The 21,834-nt window shown below is 41.0% G+C and overlaps 1 protein-coding gene across 5 annotated transcripts in view; it reads right to left on the minus strand.

The window, feature by feature from the left end:
• The window catches only part of CPNE4 (copine 4), a 752,097-nt gene that overhangs the window by 498,273 nt on the left and 231,990 nt on the right, over positions 1 to 21,834 (minus strand). For 2 of the 5 annotated variants that reach the window (XM_054681027.2, XM_054681028.2), the window contains 2 exons: positions 8,190 to 8,985; positions 6,229 to 6,382 (listed from right to left, as the gene is read on the minus strand). In XM_054681027.2, the coding sequence (XP_054537002.1) occupies positions 6,229 to 6,281 (53 nt within the window). In that variant the 5' untranslated portion in view covers positions 6,282 to 6,382; positions 8,190 to 8,985. Of the gene's footprint in view, positions 1 to 3,242; positions 3,713 to 6,228; positions 6,383 to 8,189; positions 8,986 to 21,834 lie in introns of those variants that run through there. The other 3 variants (XM_054681026.2, XM_016941937.4, XM_054681030.2) reach the window with 3 other exon arrangements.

A 21,834-nucleotide genomic window follows, 5' to 3' on the forward strand; every position in this document is an offset into this window, starting at 1 on the left:
ATATTAACAAGACAAAAATGGAAAGATCAAATATGGAACACAAATTTAGCCCTTTCTCTCTTCAAAGTGCACGGAATACAGATCTTCTTACACACCACTGATTAAAAAATACAAAGATTCATGAAGTGATTTTTCCCAACTAGTGTAGAGACTTTTACCCAATTAGCCAAGTTGATATCATCAGAGTACCTGTCTCATTCTTTGTTCTGGATTCAGACCACTCTGAAAATGTGTGGTATTGATTACACACAACACTGACGGCTCATCTTCAATAAGTTCATCTCTAAATGAAAAGATCCTTTCTTTATGTGGATAAAGGTAACATAATGTTCTAGGGTGTTACATTTCAAAGAATTTTCAAAGTGAAGTCAGAAGAAGGCATAGTGCAAACCTTATAAATGTGTTCAGTATTAATTCCAAAAGATTCAAATACATATGAGAATAAAGATTCCACCATTAACCCATTTTTTTTGGTCTGTGATTGTTTCTTACAGTCAGTATAACCTCAAGGTTTTAAGTCATAATAATGGGCTCAAATAATCTAATTATTTAAAAGAATCAAAGCTTTTTTCTATTTTTTTGGAATATTACATAAAACTTCTCTATAAACAGATAACATCTTTACTTCCTACTAACTGAAATGAGGTATTTTTAATTAGAAATACACAAGCAGATTAAGTATACTTTAGAACAAACACCTTTTAATTAAAACCTCTAAAACCAGAGTCCCCTTAAGACAAACCAATAATTCACCAAAATGTCATGTTGCTACTGGAGACTTGGAGATAAACAGGAAGTCTTTTAATTTCTTTTTACACTTAAGAAACAACTCAGAGCAACTATTTTCAAAGAAATATTTAGGAATTCTAGTAAAGCAACTATCTCAAACTGGGAAGTCACTGTACCGCATCTGTGCCTTCTCCCACTCAAATATGCTGGGCCTGTGTCCGGGAGAATAAAAATAAGGTTGACCACTCACAGGAAAGGCATAAGTTTGATGGCCATGGGAGTTTTTACTTGTTAACACATAAGTAGAGGTTTGGTTCAATTATAGGCAATCTCTTCTCACACAATCATACAAAACTGCCCAGGATTAAACATCTACTATTGCTATAGCCTAATATATCCTTTTATGTAATGTTAATGGAAAAATCACCTCATTCTGATGTGTTTTGAGTTTGATCCTCTAAAACCATAAGAATCTTCCCATTAGAGATAGTTGAGAAAATGTTGGCCTTTATTAGTATGCACTATTAACACAGATGTTCTGACTGCATTTTCCAACCCTCCCTCTATTTTATGCACCTCTCTACATGTGAGAACTTTTGACTAACTCTGAGTCCCTATCTGCCAGAGTGACTTTGTCAGTCTGTCTTTAAAAATGGTCAGGTGAATAAAATGAGTTCAGCCTAGAAGCAGCAGCTCGGTAAGGGAAATGAAAATATCAGAAGTTATCTAATCACAGCCATAGCCATGCTGAGCTTCATCTTATCTTTTGGTTAATAAAAAGAAATGGGACCTTCCGAAACTTGAAGGGCATCATATTAAGTTTTTGCTTGCCTCTGGCTTTTTGGGGGATATGCTATGTGGTTTAACCAGCATATACTAACTACAAAAATTGGCATGGATTCAAAACACCTGTGTCATAGGAGAGTGGGTGTTTATTTTTTTGTTTTGTTATAAAGCAGAAAATAAAACACAAAGGCCTTTGAGAATAGGGATTGTTAAGGGAATAGAAGAGTAGGGAGAAAAGAACACTTTATTTGAAGTTAAGGTAATTGTGTACGCCTGTGTATGTGTGCGCGCGCGGGCACGCGAATGAGCAGGGTTTAGTTTCATTTAAAGATAACATATTAAAGTATCTTGGACAGCTCAAAAGTGCTGTTCAGGAAACAAAACCAAGTGAGCCAAGAAAAACCAGAACAGTGCTTTTAAAATCCCTGGCAAAGCAGCAAGAGGATGAAGAGTTGGTTTTGCATAGTTTTGAACACAGGGTGTAAAGGTGCTGAGGCATCTTTTCCCACAAGTCACTGAAATCCTGTGAGAGTGTGTGAGTGTGTGTGTATGTGTCTATGTGTGTGTGTGTGTGTGTGTAGAGGGAGAGGTTCTCAGATGTCTCTCTTGCAAAGCTTCCCAGAGCACTCTCCCTTCCCTAGCCCCCTCCCGCCTCACTCTGCTCACCTTTCCCCCCTCCACTTCCCAACCACCCACATCAAGCCCTTCATAGATTTGCGCCCCTTGGATCATCTCTGCCGCCTGTCACTTTCCCTGGAGCCTAGCAGGTTCTGGGGCTGAAAGGCAATCCGCTAAGGCGCCCTGGGGCGCCCCGGGGGCGCGGTCAGATTTGGAACATAGAATGGGAAATAGGGCCTTAAAGCCCACCTACTCCAAGATGAAGGAGGACCATTTTTCATCAGGGTTTAGCCTGCTCCTCACCGGATGGTAATCAGCACTCGCTTGACTTGGCGTGGACCACCTCCTAATTATCTCCATTGGATTCAGCCCTAACAGTTCTCGTGTGTCTGTGATACCACGCGGGGTCGTGATCTCCTTACTCAGCTGTGGCTTGGTTTCAGTGGTCTCTCCAGTCCCGTCCCCTGTCCCCGTCCCCCTTTCCTTCTGGCTACTTTATTCCATAGAGGAAGAAGCGCTGAAGGACTAGGTTGAATCAAAGCACTTGCAAGCCTATTCATTAGTTTTTAACACTGAGAAGAGGCAACTAAAATATTATTAGAACCTCACTGTAAGAAGTGTGGGGGAGGAGGTTGAGAGGCTGAATCCAACCGCAGCCAGGTCAAGCCATTGGAAGGGACTACAATGTCCCACAGCTTTCTCACTGTCAGAGAGGAAGCAGCAACTTCAGCGAGAACTCCCTTCCCCTCCCCTCCCCGATTTTGAAAACCGTACCCCTTCTTCCGCCTTCGGGACTTCCCTGACCTATCCCTCACCCGTGCCCTGCTGTCCCCTCCCCTCCGCGGTCTTTCTCCCCAACTCCATTCGCCCCACCCCACCTGGGCGAGTTGGGTGGATGTCAGAAGGCGAGAGGTAGGGGATGGAAGTCCCTTCAGATTAAAGACGTTGCTTGCTGCTGCTTTTTAAAACAACAACAGCAATGACAAACGTGCAAATGTGAGCGAGAACCAGTGCATCTCAAAAGTTGGTCTTGCTACGCAGCAGCCCCAACAGACTTTGCAATCACAGCGCCCCAGGAACACAGGAATGAAGAGTTGGCATTTACTTACCTGGGTGTGCCAATCTCGAAGAGTGGAGAGAGAATTCAGCCCGGGACGAGGTCTGTCCCGCCCCCAGGATGCAAAATCCGGCTTTGAAGTGGAGGTGGTTGGTGTGGTAGTTATGTACTGATGTAAGGGGCGTCGCACCTCCTTCCCCTCTCGTCCTCCGAGGTCAGTTTAGCAACAGCGGCTGGGAAAGGTGCTGAGAGCAGAGTTTGGTCTCTCCGGAAACCCTGACTCCATTCTCAGTGATGGGGGTGGGGGAAGAGGGTGAAAATGTTGGAGATGGCAGGTCGGCTCTCAGTTAACTCGGAGAGTAAAGAGGAGGGTACTGAGAAAAGAGGGAGGGAGTGGAGTGGAGCGAGGGAGGAAGGAAAGGAGGGTGGCAGAAAGAGAAGGGGACGAGCGGGTGGCAGGGAGATGGCAGCTTCTCACAGAGAGATTTCCACCTTCTGACGAAACCCATGCACCCAGTACCCGGCAAGAGACTAGTTCCGAAACCTCCGCGCGAGCGCCCCCTGGGGGTTTCTGACGGAGACGAGCATTGCCCCGGGAACCCGAGCTCAGGCCCCGCCCAGGCCTTGGCGGCGGCGCTCTCCGTGGTCCTGCCGCGCCCACAGTCTGGGCTTTCTGCTCAGCTTTGTCGCTCAACTGAGCTCCTGGGGACACTTGATTTAGATCTCCAAGTGCTTGGTCTCCATCTCCACTCTAGGGTGGAGCGGTCGTATCGCGGCGGGGGTGTGGGGGGAATGGGAGTTACACTTTTTGGCACTCACCAAAGAAAACTTCTTAGATGGGTGCTTAACTGTCATCAAAAATGGTAAAGGTGTTGCTAATCTCTGTATCCTTCGTGTCTACAAAACTGTCTGGCGTATGGCAGGAGCCTGGAAATTATTTTTAGTAAGTAATGCATGAGTAAATTAATGGACAAAGAGTATTTTCTTCATCTCATGATGAGTTTCTGAATACATCTACCTCACAAATAAGATAAATACTTAGGGAGTACTTATGCTTAAAGATAGATATAAATATGCTGTCTTATGTAAGGGGTGACCACTTCCACATGTTTTAAAGCACTTTAGAGAGAAAGTATGGCCTTCCTATTTCAAACTTATCCAAATTCAGACAAATGAACTTATTCAAATACAGGCCATTGTTTCTGATTATGTCTGCTACCATAGACAAACTAGACAACTAAATTCTCTCTGCACATTGGTATTGTCAGACTCACAAATTGGACTTTGGAATTAATGAAGTAAAGTGAATGACGGTCTCTTTCTGACATTGGGATGGTATAGAGTGTGTTACATCTAACGTGGAGGGGAGATGGAAGGTCTTCCTTCTCACCCTATTAAGGGGCTATCTAACAAAGCCTCTCCAACCTGAAGGTTGGAGGGGATATTAGCCAAAATCTTTTCACTAACCATGAAGTTCTCAATTTCAAAGTCCAGAAAAGGAGAACCAATAGGGTAAGGAGGAGGACCCCCTCTTAATTGTTCTATAGAAGTAGACAGAAATATCTTTGATAAACAAAGGGACAACCTCCTGACAGAATACAAATAACATTTTTCTTCTTTCAGTCACCTCTAAAGCCTTTCTGAAATAGGATAACACTAAACATAGACCCTGGAAAGGACCTCAGGGAGCTTCTCTGTACACTGAAACTACCACAGAAATCCTTGGATTTGCTTTGATTGCAAAAACTTGGGTCACATGGCTATGCATAAGTCAATCGTTGTGACCTTTGGATATGGAATTACGCTAATGGGCCAGGACTTCCACAATGTCTGGGAGCATGTGATGTCTTCTATAGCACTCCTGGAGCCAGGATGGAGCCCCACCTGATCTACACACATTGCGAGTGAGACACAGGGACAATTCTCCAAGGGATATTCAGGGTCCTCCTACCAGGAAAGAGGAGATGGATGCTAAGCAGGCAAAACCAGTGTATGATTACTAAATATGAAAATATTAAGTCCAAAAACATTACTTCCAGGTTTTATTAAGAGGTAGCCTCAAAGATAAACTCAAATTTTGAATTGGATTGAACTTGCAAAGATGAAGGAAGAAGAAGGGAAAGTCATTGTGCATTTCCTTGCAAGTTAATTGTATCCTCTAAAATTTAATTTCTATGAAGGCAAGGGATATGTCTGTTTTGTCGTCTTGTTCATAATTATAACCCCAATGCCTAGAAAGGTGTCTACCACCTTCTACATTTATGAAATTAAAAATAATATAAATACCTTAGGGACCATTCAACATAAACTTCTTATATTACAGGTGAGAGAAAAGGAATTAAGATGTGCTGAGCATGTACTATTTCCAGGCAATCTGTTAGGCACTCTACTTACCATCCCATTTAATTTTTACAACAACCTGCCCAACAAAGTTTTACTGTATCTACAAAAATAAATCCAGGGTGTGGGCAGTTGAAATGACCAGACCAGGGAACACAATTAGTTAATGGGAGGATAGGGGTTGTTCACTGAAGCAGTCTCTAAAGGGGCAGCTAGAATAAGTGAACACATGGACCATAGAGAAGAAGTTATAGAGTCAATGCTCTTAGGGAAAAAGAAAAACAACATAGTTATCTTTGGCCCTACATGTTAAAAGCATAGATACACAAACTAAACACAATGCCACAACTTGTGACAAATATGGTTTCCTTTGCCAGCAGGCTTCAGCTCCGTAATTAGAAACAAACAGTTGCCTGCATGCCAGTGCGCAGAAAACATGTGCAGTTTTATGCCAGAAACTTGGAATTTTTTCTGAAGGCATGACACTGAAGGTAAATTCAAAGAAGCTTTTTACAGGGCACATAAAGCAGAATTTACTCCCACCTCTTATATGAAATCAACAGCTCATCTGTACAAATGAAGATTTGTAACCAGCTAATAATCCATGTTTTCAATCACTGCCCCCACAGCAAGTTGCCCGCCAGCCACAGTCCCCTCAACAATTGTAACATCAAAATCCCCTTGTCTCTATCACTCACCTCCTCCCAGCTCTCCTTTTAATGGATTCTGAGCTGCTGGGTTCTACAGCCATGGTCAAATTTATCTAAAGCCAAGCCACAAAGTCACTGTGGCCCTGGTGTTCCCAAGTTGCAAAGGAAGCTTCAGCTCTGGGTAGATTCACTCGCCGGGTTTCTGTTTGATAAGATAAGAGGAGGCATCCGCTCAGTGTCTTATACCAATATGAAAGGCATCTCACCCATCAGTGTGACAAGTGAAATCCTGGAATGAAGCCAGGGAACAAAAGGGAAGAAATGTGGATTCTTACCAATGCAGTTGATACCATTTTTTAAGGGGAGCAGATGATGAAGGGGAAAAACAGGCAGAGAGTCAGTGCCCTGCATCAGAAACCTTGGCTCCTTCCCTGAATGAGTCAGGGTGAGCATTTAGTTTTGAAATTGAATTTCTGTTTCCTTTTCTTTTCTTTTTTTTTTGTAAGAACTACTAAAGGAAACTGTTGTAAATAACAGGATATATTTTTGAGGCTGTGGATCATATAAGAACTTTGAATCTCACCCCAGGGCTATTTATAGCTCAAAAATTTGTTCTTTTTTTCTATTTCAAGTGATTTTTGAGAATTGACTGATATGTCTTCCTCTGGTGTTTCTGTATATGCCTGAGGTGTGATGTATTACTGGAAAGCAGAAAGGAACACTCTAAGAAAGCACTTTTTCTAAGATGCTAAGAGTCAAGGGAAAATGAACATACATGTTCTAAGCTGATGCAGGAATTAAATATTCCACTGTCTGTCATTCCTTTTTATGAGAACCCTATACCACCTGTGGTGCCTCTAACACTGGGTAACAACCTGTGCTACGAAAGGGCAGTTTATACTTCTGTCTACCAATAGGTGGCATCAAAATCTCTCTAGCTTTTCTTTCCTGTATTTTAAAAACCATAGGCAGAGGGCATTTTCTTTCTGAGATTTTACATTTTATCATGAGTGATGTTATAAAGGCCACTAAATGGCTCTGTATAATTTCAGAGCAGATTTTCCTATTGCTCTATTAATGAGGTCTCTCAGTTGTCCCTCTGAGCCTCAGTTTTTCTCATTGTAAAAAGAAAGTATTTGGATTGAACTCCAGCTCCAAGATTCTGCTTTTTAACTACATAACATCTTCCCAGACACACCATTTTTCATGCCTATGATAAACCCATTAGCACTCCATTCCTCTGGGCTTAAGGAATATTAGCAAGCAAATATCCCTTGGTTGCAGAGGCTGTTATTTGCCCAGCCTATATTCATTTTTGTTTGTTTTTCCTTACTAAGAAAAACATAATTTTGTGGAGGGTAGCAGCGTGCTTAGCTCCAAATCTTCATTTTCCAGCTTTTCTTGCAGATGCGGTAGTGATGTGATTAAGGTCTAGCCCTGCACTATTTATTGTGGTAGCCACTAGACACATGTATCTATTTAAATTTAAATTTATTAAAATCAAGTAAAATTAAAAGTTCATTTTGTCAGTTCCACAAGTGACATTTTAAATGCTAAACAGTCATAAGTGGCTAGTAGCTAACATCTTGGATAGTTCAGATATAGAACATTTCTATCATTGCAGAAAGTTTTGTTATATAGCACTGATCTAGCCATTGAGATGAGATGTCAGTAGAAGTTATAGAGCAGTTTCTGTGAGAGTTTTCAAAGAGAAGGAGATACTGAGTCAGCTGGGATGTACTTTTATCTCTTTACCTCTTCCTTTCTTTCTACCTGAAGGTTACAGTAAGTCAGCCATCATGTGACTATGAAACAGCAAGCATTTGCCAAGGCAGGTTAAGCAGAAAGATAAAAGGAACCTGGGTCTTTGATATCATAAAGGCAACAACATTATTGTCAGCTGTATTAGGAGAAAAATAAAGTCTTCCATTGATTTGAGCTACTGTTTTCAGCTTTTTATTACAAATAGCTAAATATTATTTCTAACTGATATACCATCAGAAACTTACCTGGACAACTTTCTATTAATGACTGAAAAAGCGTGTGTCTTTCCAGTTTCCTTTACTTTGGTTAGAGCTGAGGACTAGACTCTGGATGTAAGAAACAAAACAATGTGTACACCATGAAGTGATAAGTATTAATCATTCATTTCAATATGTCCAATGGACCAAAAAAGGGGCAGATGGGTATTAATGATTCCCAAAATAAATATCCCCTGTTTTAAAATTTGGCTAAAGAGTAGCTTTGCATTTTCCTGGAAAAGAGGTTGGTGGGAAAAAAAGATAATATTTGAACCTGTACTATATGCTAGAAACTTGGCTGAATGATTTGACATTATCCTATTTAATGTTCATGACAATCCAATAACGTAACCATTCATATCTCCCTTTTGTGCAGATAACAAACTGAGGCCCAGAGAAATCAAATATGTTGTCAAAATCTATATCGTTGAAGAGATGGGTTTCAAATCCAGGTCGGCTTGGCCCTTGCCACGACTTCATAATGAAATTCCATGGGTGAGTGTTACCAGTTTCTGGTCCATTCTTGCTTATTTCAAGGGTCTCATCATCCCATCCACTGTATCACTTTTTTTGTTACAGGCTTTACTCTTTTCTACCATGGAAAAGACTAATGATATTTTTTTCTTCATAAGCTTGGAAATATTCTCAATCACCATAAAATTCAGCCTTCCTCTGGTAACTTTGGAGACCCTCAGAGCTTTTCTTATTTCCAGAGACAGGCAGTTTGGATGAGAATTATTCTCTATTTTCACACAAATTGGCCAGATGACATCTTTACTGGTATCTGAAATAGAAGCAGAAACAACTTGGAGGACACAAAATGTGAAGGTTGGAGAAATAGCTTTGAATTCAAACTCAAATTAAATAGTTTCCTTTGTTGAAACTCACAGAGGAAAACAAGTTACCTAAAAAACTTATTAAGACTTTTACTAGAATTCATGAGATAATTCTAAGATAATAAAAAAGTCATGTAAAGAAAACCTAAAGAATTCAAAGAGAAAATGAGAGGAAAACAACATCATTGCAGATCTTAAAATCACATTCTGTAAAAATCAGAAATGACCATGCAGAAAACTCAGAGCAGTCACAGAGGGCAAAGTAAGTGATGTTTATGGTGACCTGAATTGTTAAGAGGAAGTTCAAATATATTCTGAGTTACTGATTAAGAAATCAAAAAATGTTTTATAAATACTCTTTCCAAAAGATGATTAAATTATTTAGAAATCAACCCATCACTAAGATCAGCCTAGATTCAAGGGGAGGAAACATAGACCCACCCCTTGGTGAGAGGAATATCAAATGATTTTCAGATGTTTTAAAGCCACCATTCCCTCAGTCCTAAAAATGCTCAGTCCTTTCCAGCTACCTGTTTCTAACGCCCTCAGTATATTAAAAGTACATGAGATGTATATGAAATAAAGATGTTCTAGGCAAATGTATAACTCTTAATAGCAGTTTGGAGATTAAGCCCAAGTTTCTGTCTGGTCTCTTTCACTAGTCAACTGAGTCCCAAGTTCTCCTTGTGCCCCTTCAGTGCCAGTGCAGATTCCTACAACACCCTTTGTCCTAGATCCCCACCCTACATTGGCTATATCAAGAGTATCAGTCTATCAGCAAGAAGAAAAAAAGTCTCTCTCCAGAAGGTTTAGAGCATAAGACACCCTCAATTCCATTTGGTCTTCTTCCCCTTGAACGTCACCAGGGGCAGGATGCACTCTCATCCCCACCTACGGTGGCTGAGGGAAACCTAAACAATCTACAATTCTCATGCTTTTTCCTAACTGTTATCTCTCTTAGTTTATTTGTGTTGCTTTAACAAAATGCCATAGGCTAGGTACTTTATAAACAATAGAAATTTATTTCTCACAGTTCTGGAGGCTGGGAAGTCCAAGATCAAGGCATCAGCAGTTTTAGTATTTGGTGAGGGCCTGGTCTCTTTGCTTCCAAGATAGCACCTTGTTACTGCATTCTCCAGAGGGGATGAACACAGTGTCCTCACATGGTAGAAAAGAAGGAAGGGCAAAAAGGGCCAAACTCAGTGTAAAACCCCTTTCATAAAGGCTTTAATCCTAGCCTTCATGACCTGATCATCTGCTAAAGGCCCCACATCTGATGCTATTGCCTTGGGGATTAAATTAAATTTCAGAGGACACATTCAAACCATAACAATATCTAACATCTAGAACATTACACAGCAGTACCTCATGAAAAGACATAGTCTTTTTCTTCATTGGGTTTATGTTTAATTAGGGGACAAGAAATAAACAACTTCAACCCCACATGGCTATTGCAAAAATGAGGTAACCCATGAGGAAATAAAGAGGAAGAAAACCTATATGTGATCAGAAGAGTCAGGGTAGACCTCAAAAAGCAGACATTGCAGAAACTATGACCTGTGGAAATTAATCAGGCAGGTTAGAGAAAAAGGCTCTCCAGCCAAGGAAGCAGCATGGACAAAGGCTCCAAGTCAAGCACAGACAAGGCATAATCAAAAAACCTCAAGCAATTAAATAATTCACTGTATCTGGGGCATAAAGACAGAAGGAAAAGGAGCAAGAACTGAGGCAAACAAGCAGGCAGGGGCATAAATACAAAGGACCTTGTAAGATTGACTTAAGATTTTATTGTATTCCATGAAATATTTATTCCAATATACTGAGTGGTAATTCAGAATTTTCCATAATCCATGGTAAAATAGGAAAAACAGGAAGCATTTTATATAACTAAATTAATTTATTGAGAGTATATCTTCATATTTTCATGTTAATATTAGTCACTGCATTCTTGTCATTAATTCTCATGAGGCTTTGCCATTTAAAAAAAAATTTTCTTACTTGATAGAATAAAAGTCCTGTGAGCCAAGAGCAACCCAAGAAATGTGTTTTGAGGTTTGCTCTGTGAAATCTAAATATTTGGACACATCAGCAAGAGGTCATGGGAAGACATTAAAGAATTTTGAGCAGCAAGTGTGATTAATGTTAAACTGGGAAAGGGTTGAAGAGGGAAAGTAAAGTTAGAGAAATGAGTAAGTTACCTCCACTGGATTCATTCAATAGATATTGAGCTGGTGTTAGGGATACAATGATGGACCAGCTAGGTAAGGTCTCTGCCTCATGGAGTTATCACTCAAGTCATGGAGACACAAAATGAACAAAGAAGGAGAGACAAACAGGTTGGGAGTCATGTAGAGGGCAGAATGTGGGAGAGAAAGATAGTGAAAGAAAGAACATCTGTAGATTAGCATAAGTTCTGTGAGGGAAATAAAAGTCTAATGATATAAGAAGTCACTGGGAAATGCCTCTTTGGATAGCATGGTCAAAAGGCCTCTCTAAGGAGAGAGCATTTGAATAGAGAACTATCAGATGAGAATGAGCCAGCACACAAAGACCAGAGGGAAGATCACTCCAGGCACAGGGTACAGCATTTATAAGGGCCCAGAGGTGAGAAAAGTTCTCAATGATCAGTTTTAATAGTTTGGAGAAGAGAGGATGAGGCAGTTTGAGCACTCCAAACTGCTTAAAGGTGAAAGGAGGAAAGGAACATGAAAAGGATGCAGGGAGGCTTTAATGTTACAGAAGACTGGTGTTGTTAATTTTATTAAATACCGCCCAAGGTATTGGGGTTGACAAAATATTGTCCTAGTTCTTCAGGAGATCATTGTCCAGTGCAAACCACTGCACAGAAATTAACCCCAGAGGGATAACCCACAGGAGGTTGGGGATTTACTTCCACCTATAGGCTAGAGATAAGGTCAGCTCCCATTTGACATCAATGGAAAGGAAAACCTCTGGATTGCACACCCAGGCTACCAACAGCAGAGAGTTATTTCTGGAGAAATAAGTCTACATTGATTTAAAGGAACAGATGTAAAGCAAGAACAGGATTTACCTCAGCAGATTCTATCCTCCCCCATAGGACCCACTCTCCCCATCACTTCTGTTTTCTTGATGATTCTTCAGGCTTGGCCTGCATCTGTAGTTACCTTCAGCAGCTATAGTTACCTTCAGCATCTATAGTTACCTTCAGCATCTATAGTTACCTTGAGCTAAATAATTTCATATGTGTCATTTGGTTATATGTTATCTTGTTTATTCCTTGCAATAAATTTAGAAGACATCACTAGCCCCATTGTCTTTGTGTACTCCTTCTGATGGGCAGTATTTTTCTGATGTGGGCAGTTTGTCCCAGGAAGGGAAAACTTCTTCCTAGGTCACAGGGTTCATCTGTGCGGAGCAATGGGCCTTGGCTCCTGTGGAGACAAAGTAAACTGCTATAACACGGGTGGGCCAGGCCACAGGACACTTCAGGGCAGGCACCAGGATAAAAATGTCTTCTTCACAGGGTTGAGGTGAGGCAGTATGCTGAGTTTTTAAACCACATTTACATATAGATATTTTTAAATTGTTAAATGAAATCTTACTATATATTCTTAGGCAAGCAGCCTTTTTATGTCTATATTAATCTACATCACAATTTATAATAGCTAGAAAATATCCCAATATATGGATATAACAAGAAAAATGCCTAACTTAATCCCCTACTGTTGAGCATTTGTTTCTAATTTTTTACTGTTGTGCACAATGCTTCCATGAGCATGGTTTATATTAGGTACTCCTGATTAGACCCTAGTCTAATTTGGCCAAACCTAAAGAATCATCAAGAAAACAGAAGTGGGGCCAGGCACAGTGGCTCACACCTGTAATCTCAGCACTTTGGGAGGCTGAGGCGGGCAGATCACTTGAGGTCAGGAGTTCCAGACTAGCCTGGGCAACATGGAGAAACCCCATCTCTACAAAAAATAAAAAAATTAGCCAGGCATGGTGACGCATGCCTGTAATCCTAGCTATTCGGGAGGCTGAGGCTGGAGAATCACTTGAACCCAGGAGGCAGAGGTTGCAGTGAGGCGAGATCACACCATTTCACTTCAGCCTGGGTGACAGAGAGACCCTGTGAAAGAAGGGCCAGGAAAGGAAGGGAAGGCAAGAGAAGGGAAGGGAAGGAAGGGGAAAAGAGAGGAAGGGAGGGGAAGGGAGGGGAGGGGAGGGAGAAGGAGGGGGAGGGAGGGGAGGAAGGGGGAGGGAGGGGAGGAAGGGGGAGGGAGGGGAGGGGGGAGGGGAGGGGGAGGGGGAGGGGAGGGGAGAGGGGAGGGGGAGGGGATGGGGAGGGGAGGGGAGGGGGAGGGGAGGGGGAGGGAAGGGGAGGGGAGGGGGAGGGGGAGGGGAGGGGAGGGAGAGGGGAAGGGAAGGGAAGGGAAGGGAAGGGAGAGAGATGGGGAGAGTGGGTCCTATTGGGGAGGATAGGATCCACTGAGGAAAATCCTATTCTTGCTTTACATCTGTTCCTTTAAATCAATATGGACTCACTTCTCCAGAAACAACTCTCTGCTGTTGGTAGCCTGGGAGCACAGTCCATAGGCCTGCCTTTCCATTGATGTCAATGGGAGCTAACCTTTTCTCTAGCCTACAGATGGAAGTAAATACCCAACCAAGGGGCTCCTGTGGGTTAACCCTCTGGGGTTTCCAGCAGAATTGCCCTTAAAGTGAATCACCGGTGATCAAAGCAGACCAAAGTAACACATTATTTCTCTATAGAAGAGAAGGTGAAGTCCTGTCATTCTGAGGCTATTCTTGGTGGAGGGAAGAAATCATAAGAAACCAACCCAAATTGAGGGACATTCTATAAAATCTCACTAGCCCTCCGCAAAACTGTAATATCATTATAAACAAGGAAAGACTGAGAAACTGCTGGAGACCAGAGGAAACCAAGAAGAAATGAAAAGTAAATGCAATGTGATCCCCTAGATTGGATCCCAGAACAGAAGAAAAGACATTCGTGGGAAAACTGGTTAAATCCAAATACAGTCTGGAGTCTGCTTAATAGTAATATACCAATGTTGGCTTCTTAATTATGACAAATGTTCCAATGCAATGTATTCTGTTTACATTATGGGAAAATGGATGAAAAGTATATGGGTACTCTCTGTACTCTCTTCCCAACTTTTCCATAAATCTAAAATTATCACAAATTAAAACTTTGTTCTTAAAAAAGACAACTTTTCTGTTTGTTACCTTAGGGTAAAATTAGAATAGTTGAATCAAAGGCTGTGCATAATTTGCAGGTTTTTGGTACATTCTGTAAAATCACTAGGATGGTAATTTAACTTAATCCATTATTTTTGCTTACTTCTGAAGTAAAAGCCCTACTGTATCTGCTTGTCATATGTAAGTCAACCATCTCCTTGGCAAATTACACAGGAATACACTCGCCAGTTAACTCCTGGCAGAACTCAGAGAGAATATTGATGAGAACTGCCAGAGAAACAGTACTCTGCCTACCCTTCTCAGACTAGCAGGTTCTCTACAGGCAAAAGAATTAAGAAGTGACTCGGCTGGGAGCGGTGGCTCACGCCTGTAATCCCAGCACTTTGGGAGGCCGAGACGGGCGGATCACGAGGTCAGGAGATCGAGACCATCCTGGCTAACACGGGGAAACCCCGTCTCTACTAAAAATACAAAAAATTAGCCGGGCGTGGTGGCGGGCGCCTGTAGTCCCAGCTACTCAGGAGGCTGAGGCAAGAGAATGGAGGGAACCTGGGAGGCGGAGCTTGCAGTGAGCCGAGATGGCGCCACTGCACTCCAGCCTGGGCGACAGAACGAGACTCCGTCTCAAAAAAAAAAAAAAAGAATTAAGAAGTGACTCAAAAAACTCCCAGGAATCAAGGACAGAGCCAGAGGAAGCCATTTTTACACAGTCGTTTTTCTGATTGCAACTCTGCTTTCTGCGTTTTTCCAGCAGCCCTGCCTTTAAAGTGAATCACCAGTGATCAAAGGCAGACCAAAATAACGCATTGTTCCTCTAGAGAAGATAAGGTGAAGTCCTATCATTCTGAGGGTATTCTTAGCGAAGGAGAAAGAGAAAGAGCAAGAGAGAAACCACATTGCCTACATTTTCTAAAAGCAAGGCCTGTAATTTTCCTCTTTTGAAAATCTTTTTAAAAAACACTTGCCTATTGAAACAAGCGTAAGTAATGCTGAGGCATGTATTAATAACTTTATCTGTTCTGTTTCTATCACCTCTTCCTACTGCAATGTGCAATGGATGACAGTGTTTCTGGTCATGCTGTTAGTATATATAGAAAGGGAGAAATTAACAGGTATGGAGCATCTGTGAGTGAGGCACTGTTCTAGGAACCTTCAAGATGGTGTCATCAAACTCTCCCAGTAATGCAGGGTAAGAGTTTGGAAGGCTTCAAAAATTATCATTATTTTTCCCCCCACCCCACATATCCATGCCTTTTGTAGTGTGCCTTTGTGGCTCTTACCATCAAGTAGAATAGTCTATTTCTACACCCACTTGAATCTGGGCTAGCCTTGTGACGTGTTTTTAATAGAATGCAGCAGAAGTGACATTCTGCCAGTTCTGAGCCTAAACCTGTAGGAGGTCTAGCATACTTCCATGTAGCCACCATGAGAACAAGCCCAGGCCCTCTTTTTGGAGGATGAATGAGAGATGGGCTATAGATGAGCCATTGTGACTGAAGCCCAAACCTGTGAGACAGCCCAGGCAAGATTAGGAAACCAAGCCCCAGTCAACCCTCGGTTGGCCATAAACACTTGAGTAAGCCATGCCCAAAACAGCTGAGCCAGAGCAGAACTATGAACTAACAAGTGTTTGTTATTTTAAGCCACTGACTTTGGGAGGTGATTTGTTGTACAGCAATAGTTAATTGATACAAGATGATAGTCTTATTTCCTTTTAAGATAGGATAAAATTAAGGCATAGAGAGATGAAATAATTTATCCAAGGAGGCACAGCTAGTAAGTGGGGAAACTCAAGATTCAATCCAAGGACTAAATAAATCTAAGGTTTCTTCTTCCACTACAACCTCTACCAGCAGAATGGAAACAAGAAGAAAAACTAACACAACCAAATGTCATAGCTATTTAAATATGACAAAACTGAAATCACTTCCCCAGCTGTCTTCTGGATAGTATGTAATGTGTGTGCATCTGTGTATGTTTGCAGAGAACAATCTATTCAATGGAGAGAATGAGGTAGGTTAGAGAGAGCTATTTTTTAACTTCAAAAACATAGTCTAAATCAAATGCATTCATCGTGGTGTAAATCTGTAATTGGTTCATGATGACAAGTGGACTGTTTTTGACAAACTAATTTTCCTCTCTCTTAAAAGCAAGGTCACTTGAGACAACCACTCAGCACTCCTTTTCTTTCTCCCTGTGAGGCTCTGTCTTGATCTTCCATCTTTTGTTTGGAGTCTCTCTTCAATCCTTTTCCCTTTGTCTCCTTTGCTTATTCTCTGACTCTCTCCATCTATCAAAACTTGTTTAATAACAGCTTAGTTAATCCCTGATGGCCTTATTTCCCCTGACTTCTGCATTTTTGGTAACTTATTTTCTGGTCTTGAATTTGTCTGTCCCTAGTTTATTACTTTCAAATTGCCTTCCTTTGAATGAGGAATAAAGTGAATTAGATCATGCCATTTCTCTGCCTAATACCCTTCAATATTTTCCCATTGTTCCTAGGGTCATCTGAACTCCTTAGCCTGGCCTGCAAGGTCCTGCATGATCCAGTCCTTTCTATTTTTCCTGCTTGGTCTCATTCTATGACCCTCTCTAGTTCCCCAACGTCTGTGCTCTAGCCAGACAAATTTCTTTCTTCATTTATTTTTTCTTTCCTTCTTTTTTTTTAAAATTTGAGTCACTGTTTCCCTCTGTCACCAGGCTGGAGTACAGTAGTACCATCATGACTCCCTGCAGCCTCGAGCTCCTGGGCTCAAGAAACCCTCCTGCCTCCGCCTCCATAGGTGCTGGGACTACGGGCATGAATCCACCGTACCCAGTTCTTGCGTTTGTTTCAGATATGTCAACCTCTGTTTCCAAGCCTTCCCACATGCTGTTTCCTCTCTGAGAATGCCTTTTATGTGCATGTGCATGCACACACACACACACACACACAACAATTTTTGGCTGATTTTTTAAGTATTTAAAGAAATTTCCCTTCTGCTGAAAGCTTCCCTTGAATCTCCTAAATGATAATATGCTTTTTATTATTATTATACTTTAAGTTTTAGGGTACAGGTGCACAACGTGTGCAGGTTTGTTACATATGTATACATGTGCCATGTTGGTGTGCTGCACCCATTAACTCGTCATTTACATTAGGTATATCTCCTAATGCTATCCCTCCCCCATCCCCACTACCCCACGACAGGCCCCAGTGTGTGATGTTCCCCTTCCTGTGTCCAAGTGTTCTCATTGTTCAATTCCCACCTATGAGTGAGAACATGCGGTGTTTGGTTTTTTGTCCTTGTGATAGTTTGCTGAGAAGGATGGTTTCCAGTTTCATCCATGTCCCTACAAAGGACAGGAACTCATCCTTTTTTATGGCTGCATAGTATTCCATGGTGTATATGTGCCACATTTTCTTAATCCAGTCTATCATTGTTGGACATTTGGGTTGGTTCCAAGTCTTTGCTATTGTGAATAGTGCTGCAATAAACATACATGTGCATGTGTCTTTATAGCAGCATGATTTATAATCCTTTGGGTATATACCCAGTAATGGGATGGCTGGGTCAAATGGTATTTCTAGTTCTAGATCCCTGAGGAATTGCCACACTGACTTCCACAATGGTTGAACTAGTTTACAGTCCCACCAACAGTGTAAAAGTGTTCCTATTTCTCCACATCCTCTCCAGCACCTGTTGTTTCCTGACTTTTTAATGATCACCTTTCTAACTGGTGTGAGATGGTATCTCACTGTGGTTTTGATTTGCATTTCTCTGATGGCCAGTGATGATGAGCATTTTTTCATGTGTCTTTTGGCTGCATAAATGTCTTCTTTTGAGAAGTATCTGTTCATATCCTTCACCCACTTGTTGATGGGGTTGTTTTTTTCTTGTAAATTTGTTTGGGTTCTTTGTAGATTCTGGATATTAGCCCTTTGTCAGATGGGTAGATTGCAAAAATTTTCTCCCATTCTGTAAGTTGCCTGTTCACTCTGATGGTAGCTTCTTTTGCTGTGCAGAAGCTCTTTAGTTTAATTAGATCCCATTTGTCAATTTTGGCTTTTGTTGCCATTGCTTTTGGTGTTTTAGACATGAAGTCCTTGCCCATGCCTATGTCCTGAATGGTATTGCCTAGGTTTTCTTCTAGGGTTTTTATGGTTTTAGGTGTGACATTTAAGTCTTTAATCCATCTTGAATTAATTTTTGTATAAGATGTAAGGAAGGGATCCAGTTTCAGCTTTCTACATATGGCTAGCCAGTTTTCCCAGAACCATTTATTAAATAGGGAATCCTTTCCCCATTTCTTCTTTTTGTCAGGTTTGTCAAAGATCAGATAGTTGTAGATGTGTGGCATTATTTCTGAGGGCTCTGTTCTGTTCCATTGGTCTATATCTCTGTTTTGGTACCAGTACCATGCTGTTTTGGTTACTGTAGCCTTGTAGTATAGTTTGAAGTCAGGTAGCGTGATGCCTCCAGCTTTGTTCTTTTGGCTTAGGATTGACTTGGCAATGCGGGCTCTTTTTTGGTTCCATATGAACCTTGAAGTAGTTTTTTCCAATTCTGTGAAGAAAGTCATTGGTAGCTTGATGGGGATGGCATTGAATCCATAAATTACCTCGGGCAGTATGGCCATTTTCACGATATTGATTCTTCCTATCCATGAGCATGGAATGTTCTTCCATTTGTTTGTGTCCTGTTTTATTTCGTTGAGCAATGGATTGTAGTTCTCCTTGAAGAGGTCCTTCACATCCCTTGTGAGTTGGATTCCTAGGTATTTTATTCTCACTGAAGCAATTGTGAATGGGAGTTCACTCATGATTTGGCTCTCTGTCTGTTACTGGTGTATAAGAATGCTTGTGATTTTTGCACATTGATTTTGTATCCTGAGACTTTGCTGAAGTTGCTTATCAGCTTAAGGAGATTTTGGGCTGAGACGATGGGGTTTTCTAGATATACAATCAGTCATCTGCAAACAGGGACAATTTGACTTCCACTTTTCCTAATTGAATACCCTTTATTTCCTTCTCCTGCCTGATTGCCCTGGCCAGAACTTCCAACACTATGTTGAATAGGAGTGGTGAGACAGGGCATCCCTGTCTTGTGCCAGTTTTCAAAGGGAATGCTTCCAGTTTTTGCCCATTCAGTATGATATTGGCTGTGGGTTTGTCATAAATAGCTCTTATTATTTTGAGATACGTCCCATCAATACTTAATTTATTGAGAGTTTTTAGCCTGAAGGGCTGTTGAATTTTGTCAAAGGCCTTTTCTGCATCTATTGAGATAATCATGTGGTTTTTGTCATTGGTTCTGTTTATATGCTGGATTACATTGATTGATTTGTGTATGTTGAACCAGCCTTACATCCCAGGGATGAAGACCACTTGATCATGGTGGATAAGCTTTTTGATGTGTTGCTGGATTCGGTTTGCCAGTATTTTATTGAGGATTTTTGCAACGATGTTCATCAGGGATATTGGTCTAAAATTCTCTTTTTTTGTTGTGTCTCTGCCTGGCTTTGGTATCAGGATGATGCTGGCCTCATAAAATGAGTTAGGGAGGATTCCCTCTTTTTCTATTGATTAGAATAGTTTCAGAAGGAATGGTACCAGATCCTCCGTGTACCTCTGGTAGAATTCGGCTGTGAATCCATCTGGTCCTGGACTTTTTTTGGTTGGTAAGCTATTAATTATTGCCTCAATTTCAGAGCCTGTTATTGGTCTATTCAGAGATTCAACTTCTTCCTGGTTTAGTCTTGGGAGGGTGTATGTATCGAGGAATTTATCCATTTCTTCTAGATTTTCTAGTTTATTTGCATAGAGGTGTTTATAGTATTCTCTGATGGTAGTTTGTATTTCTGTGGGATTGGTGGTGATATCCCCTTTATCATTTTTTATTGCATCTATTTGATTCTTGTCTTTTCTTCTTTATTAGTCTTGCTAGTGGTCTATCAATTTTGTTGATCTTTTCAAAAAACCAGCTCCTGTATTCATTGATTTTTTGAAGGGTTTTTTGTGACTCTATCTCCTTCAGTTCTCCTCTGATCTTAGTTATTTCTTGCCTTCTGCTAGCTTTTGAATGTGTTTGCTTTTGCTTTTCTAGTTCTTTTAATTGTGAAGTTAGGGTGTCAATTTTAGATCTTTCCTGCTTTCTCTTGTGGGCATTTAGTGCTATAAATTTCCCTCTACACACTGCTTTAAATGTGTCCCAGAGATTCTGGTATGTTGTGTCTTTGTTCTCGTTGGTTTCAAAGAACATCTTTATTTCTCCCTTCATTTCCTTATGTACCCAGTAGTCATTCAGGAGCAGGTTGTTCAGTTTCCATGTAGTTGAGCGGTTTGGAGTGAGTTTCTTAATCCTGAATTCTAGTTTGATTGCACTGTGGTCTGAGAGACAGTTTGTTATAATTTCTGTTCTTTTACATTTGCTGAGGAGTGCTTTACTTCCAACTATGTGGTCAATTTTGGAATAAGTGTGGTGTGGTGCTGAGAAGAATATATATTCTGTTGATTTGGGATGGAGAGTTCTGTAGATGTCTATTAGGTCCACTTGGTGCAGAGCTGAGTTCCATTCCTGGATATCCTTGTTAACTTTCTGTCTCATTGATCTGTCTAATATTGACAGTGGAGTGTTAAAGTCTCCCATTATTATTGTGTGGGAGTCTAAGTCTCTTTGTAGGTCTCTAAGGACTTGCTTTATGAATCTGGGTGCTCCTGTATTGGGTGCATATATATTTAGGACAGTTAGCTCTTCTTGTTGAATTGATCCCTTTACCATTATGTAATGCCCTTCTTTGTCTTTTTTTATCTTTGTCTGTTTAAAGTCTGTTTTATCAGAGACTAGCATTGCAAACCCTGACATTTTTTGTTTTCCATTTGCTTGGTAGATCTTCCTCCATCCCTTTATTTTGAGCCTATGTGTGTCTCTGCACGTGAGATGGATTTCCTGAGTACAGCACACTGATGGGTCTTGACTCTTTATCCAATTTGCCACTGGGTCTTTTAATTGGAGCATTTAGCCCATTTACATTTAAGGTTAATATTGTTATGTGTGAATTTGATCCTGTCATTATGATGCTAGCTGGTTATTTTGCTCATTAGTTGATGCAGTTTCTTCCTAGCCTCGATGGTCTTTACAATTTGGCATGTTTTTGCAGTGGCTGGTACCGGTTGTTCCTTTCCATGTTTAGTGCTTCCTTCAGGAGCTGTTGTAGGGCAGGCCTGGTGATGACAAAATCTCTCAGCATTTGCTTGTCTGTAAAGTGTTTTATTTCTTCTTCACTTATGAAGCTTAGTTTGGCTGGATATGAGATTCTGGGTTGAAAATTCTTTTCTTTAAGAATGTTGAATATTGGCCCCCACTCTCTTCTGGCTTGTAGAGTTTCTGCTGAGAGATCAGCTGTTAGTCTGATGGGCTTCCTTTTGTGGGTAACCCAACCTTTCTCTCTGGCTGCCCTTAACATTTTTTCCTTCATTTCAACTTTGGTGAATCTGACAATTATGTGTCTTGGAGTTGCTCTTCTCGAGGAGTGTCTTTGTGGCATTCTCTGTATTTCCTGAATCTGAATGTTGGCCTGCCTTGCTAGGTTGGGGAAGTTTTCCTGCAGCG

Source organism: Pan troglodytes, chromosome 2 (genome assembly GCF_028858775.2).
Source record: "Pan troglodytes isolate AG18354 chromosome 2, NHGRI_mPanTro3-v2.0_pri, whole genome shotgun sequence".
Classification (NCBI taxonomy): Eukaryota; Metazoa; Chordata; class Mammalia; order Primates; family Hominidae; genus Pan; species Pan troglodytes.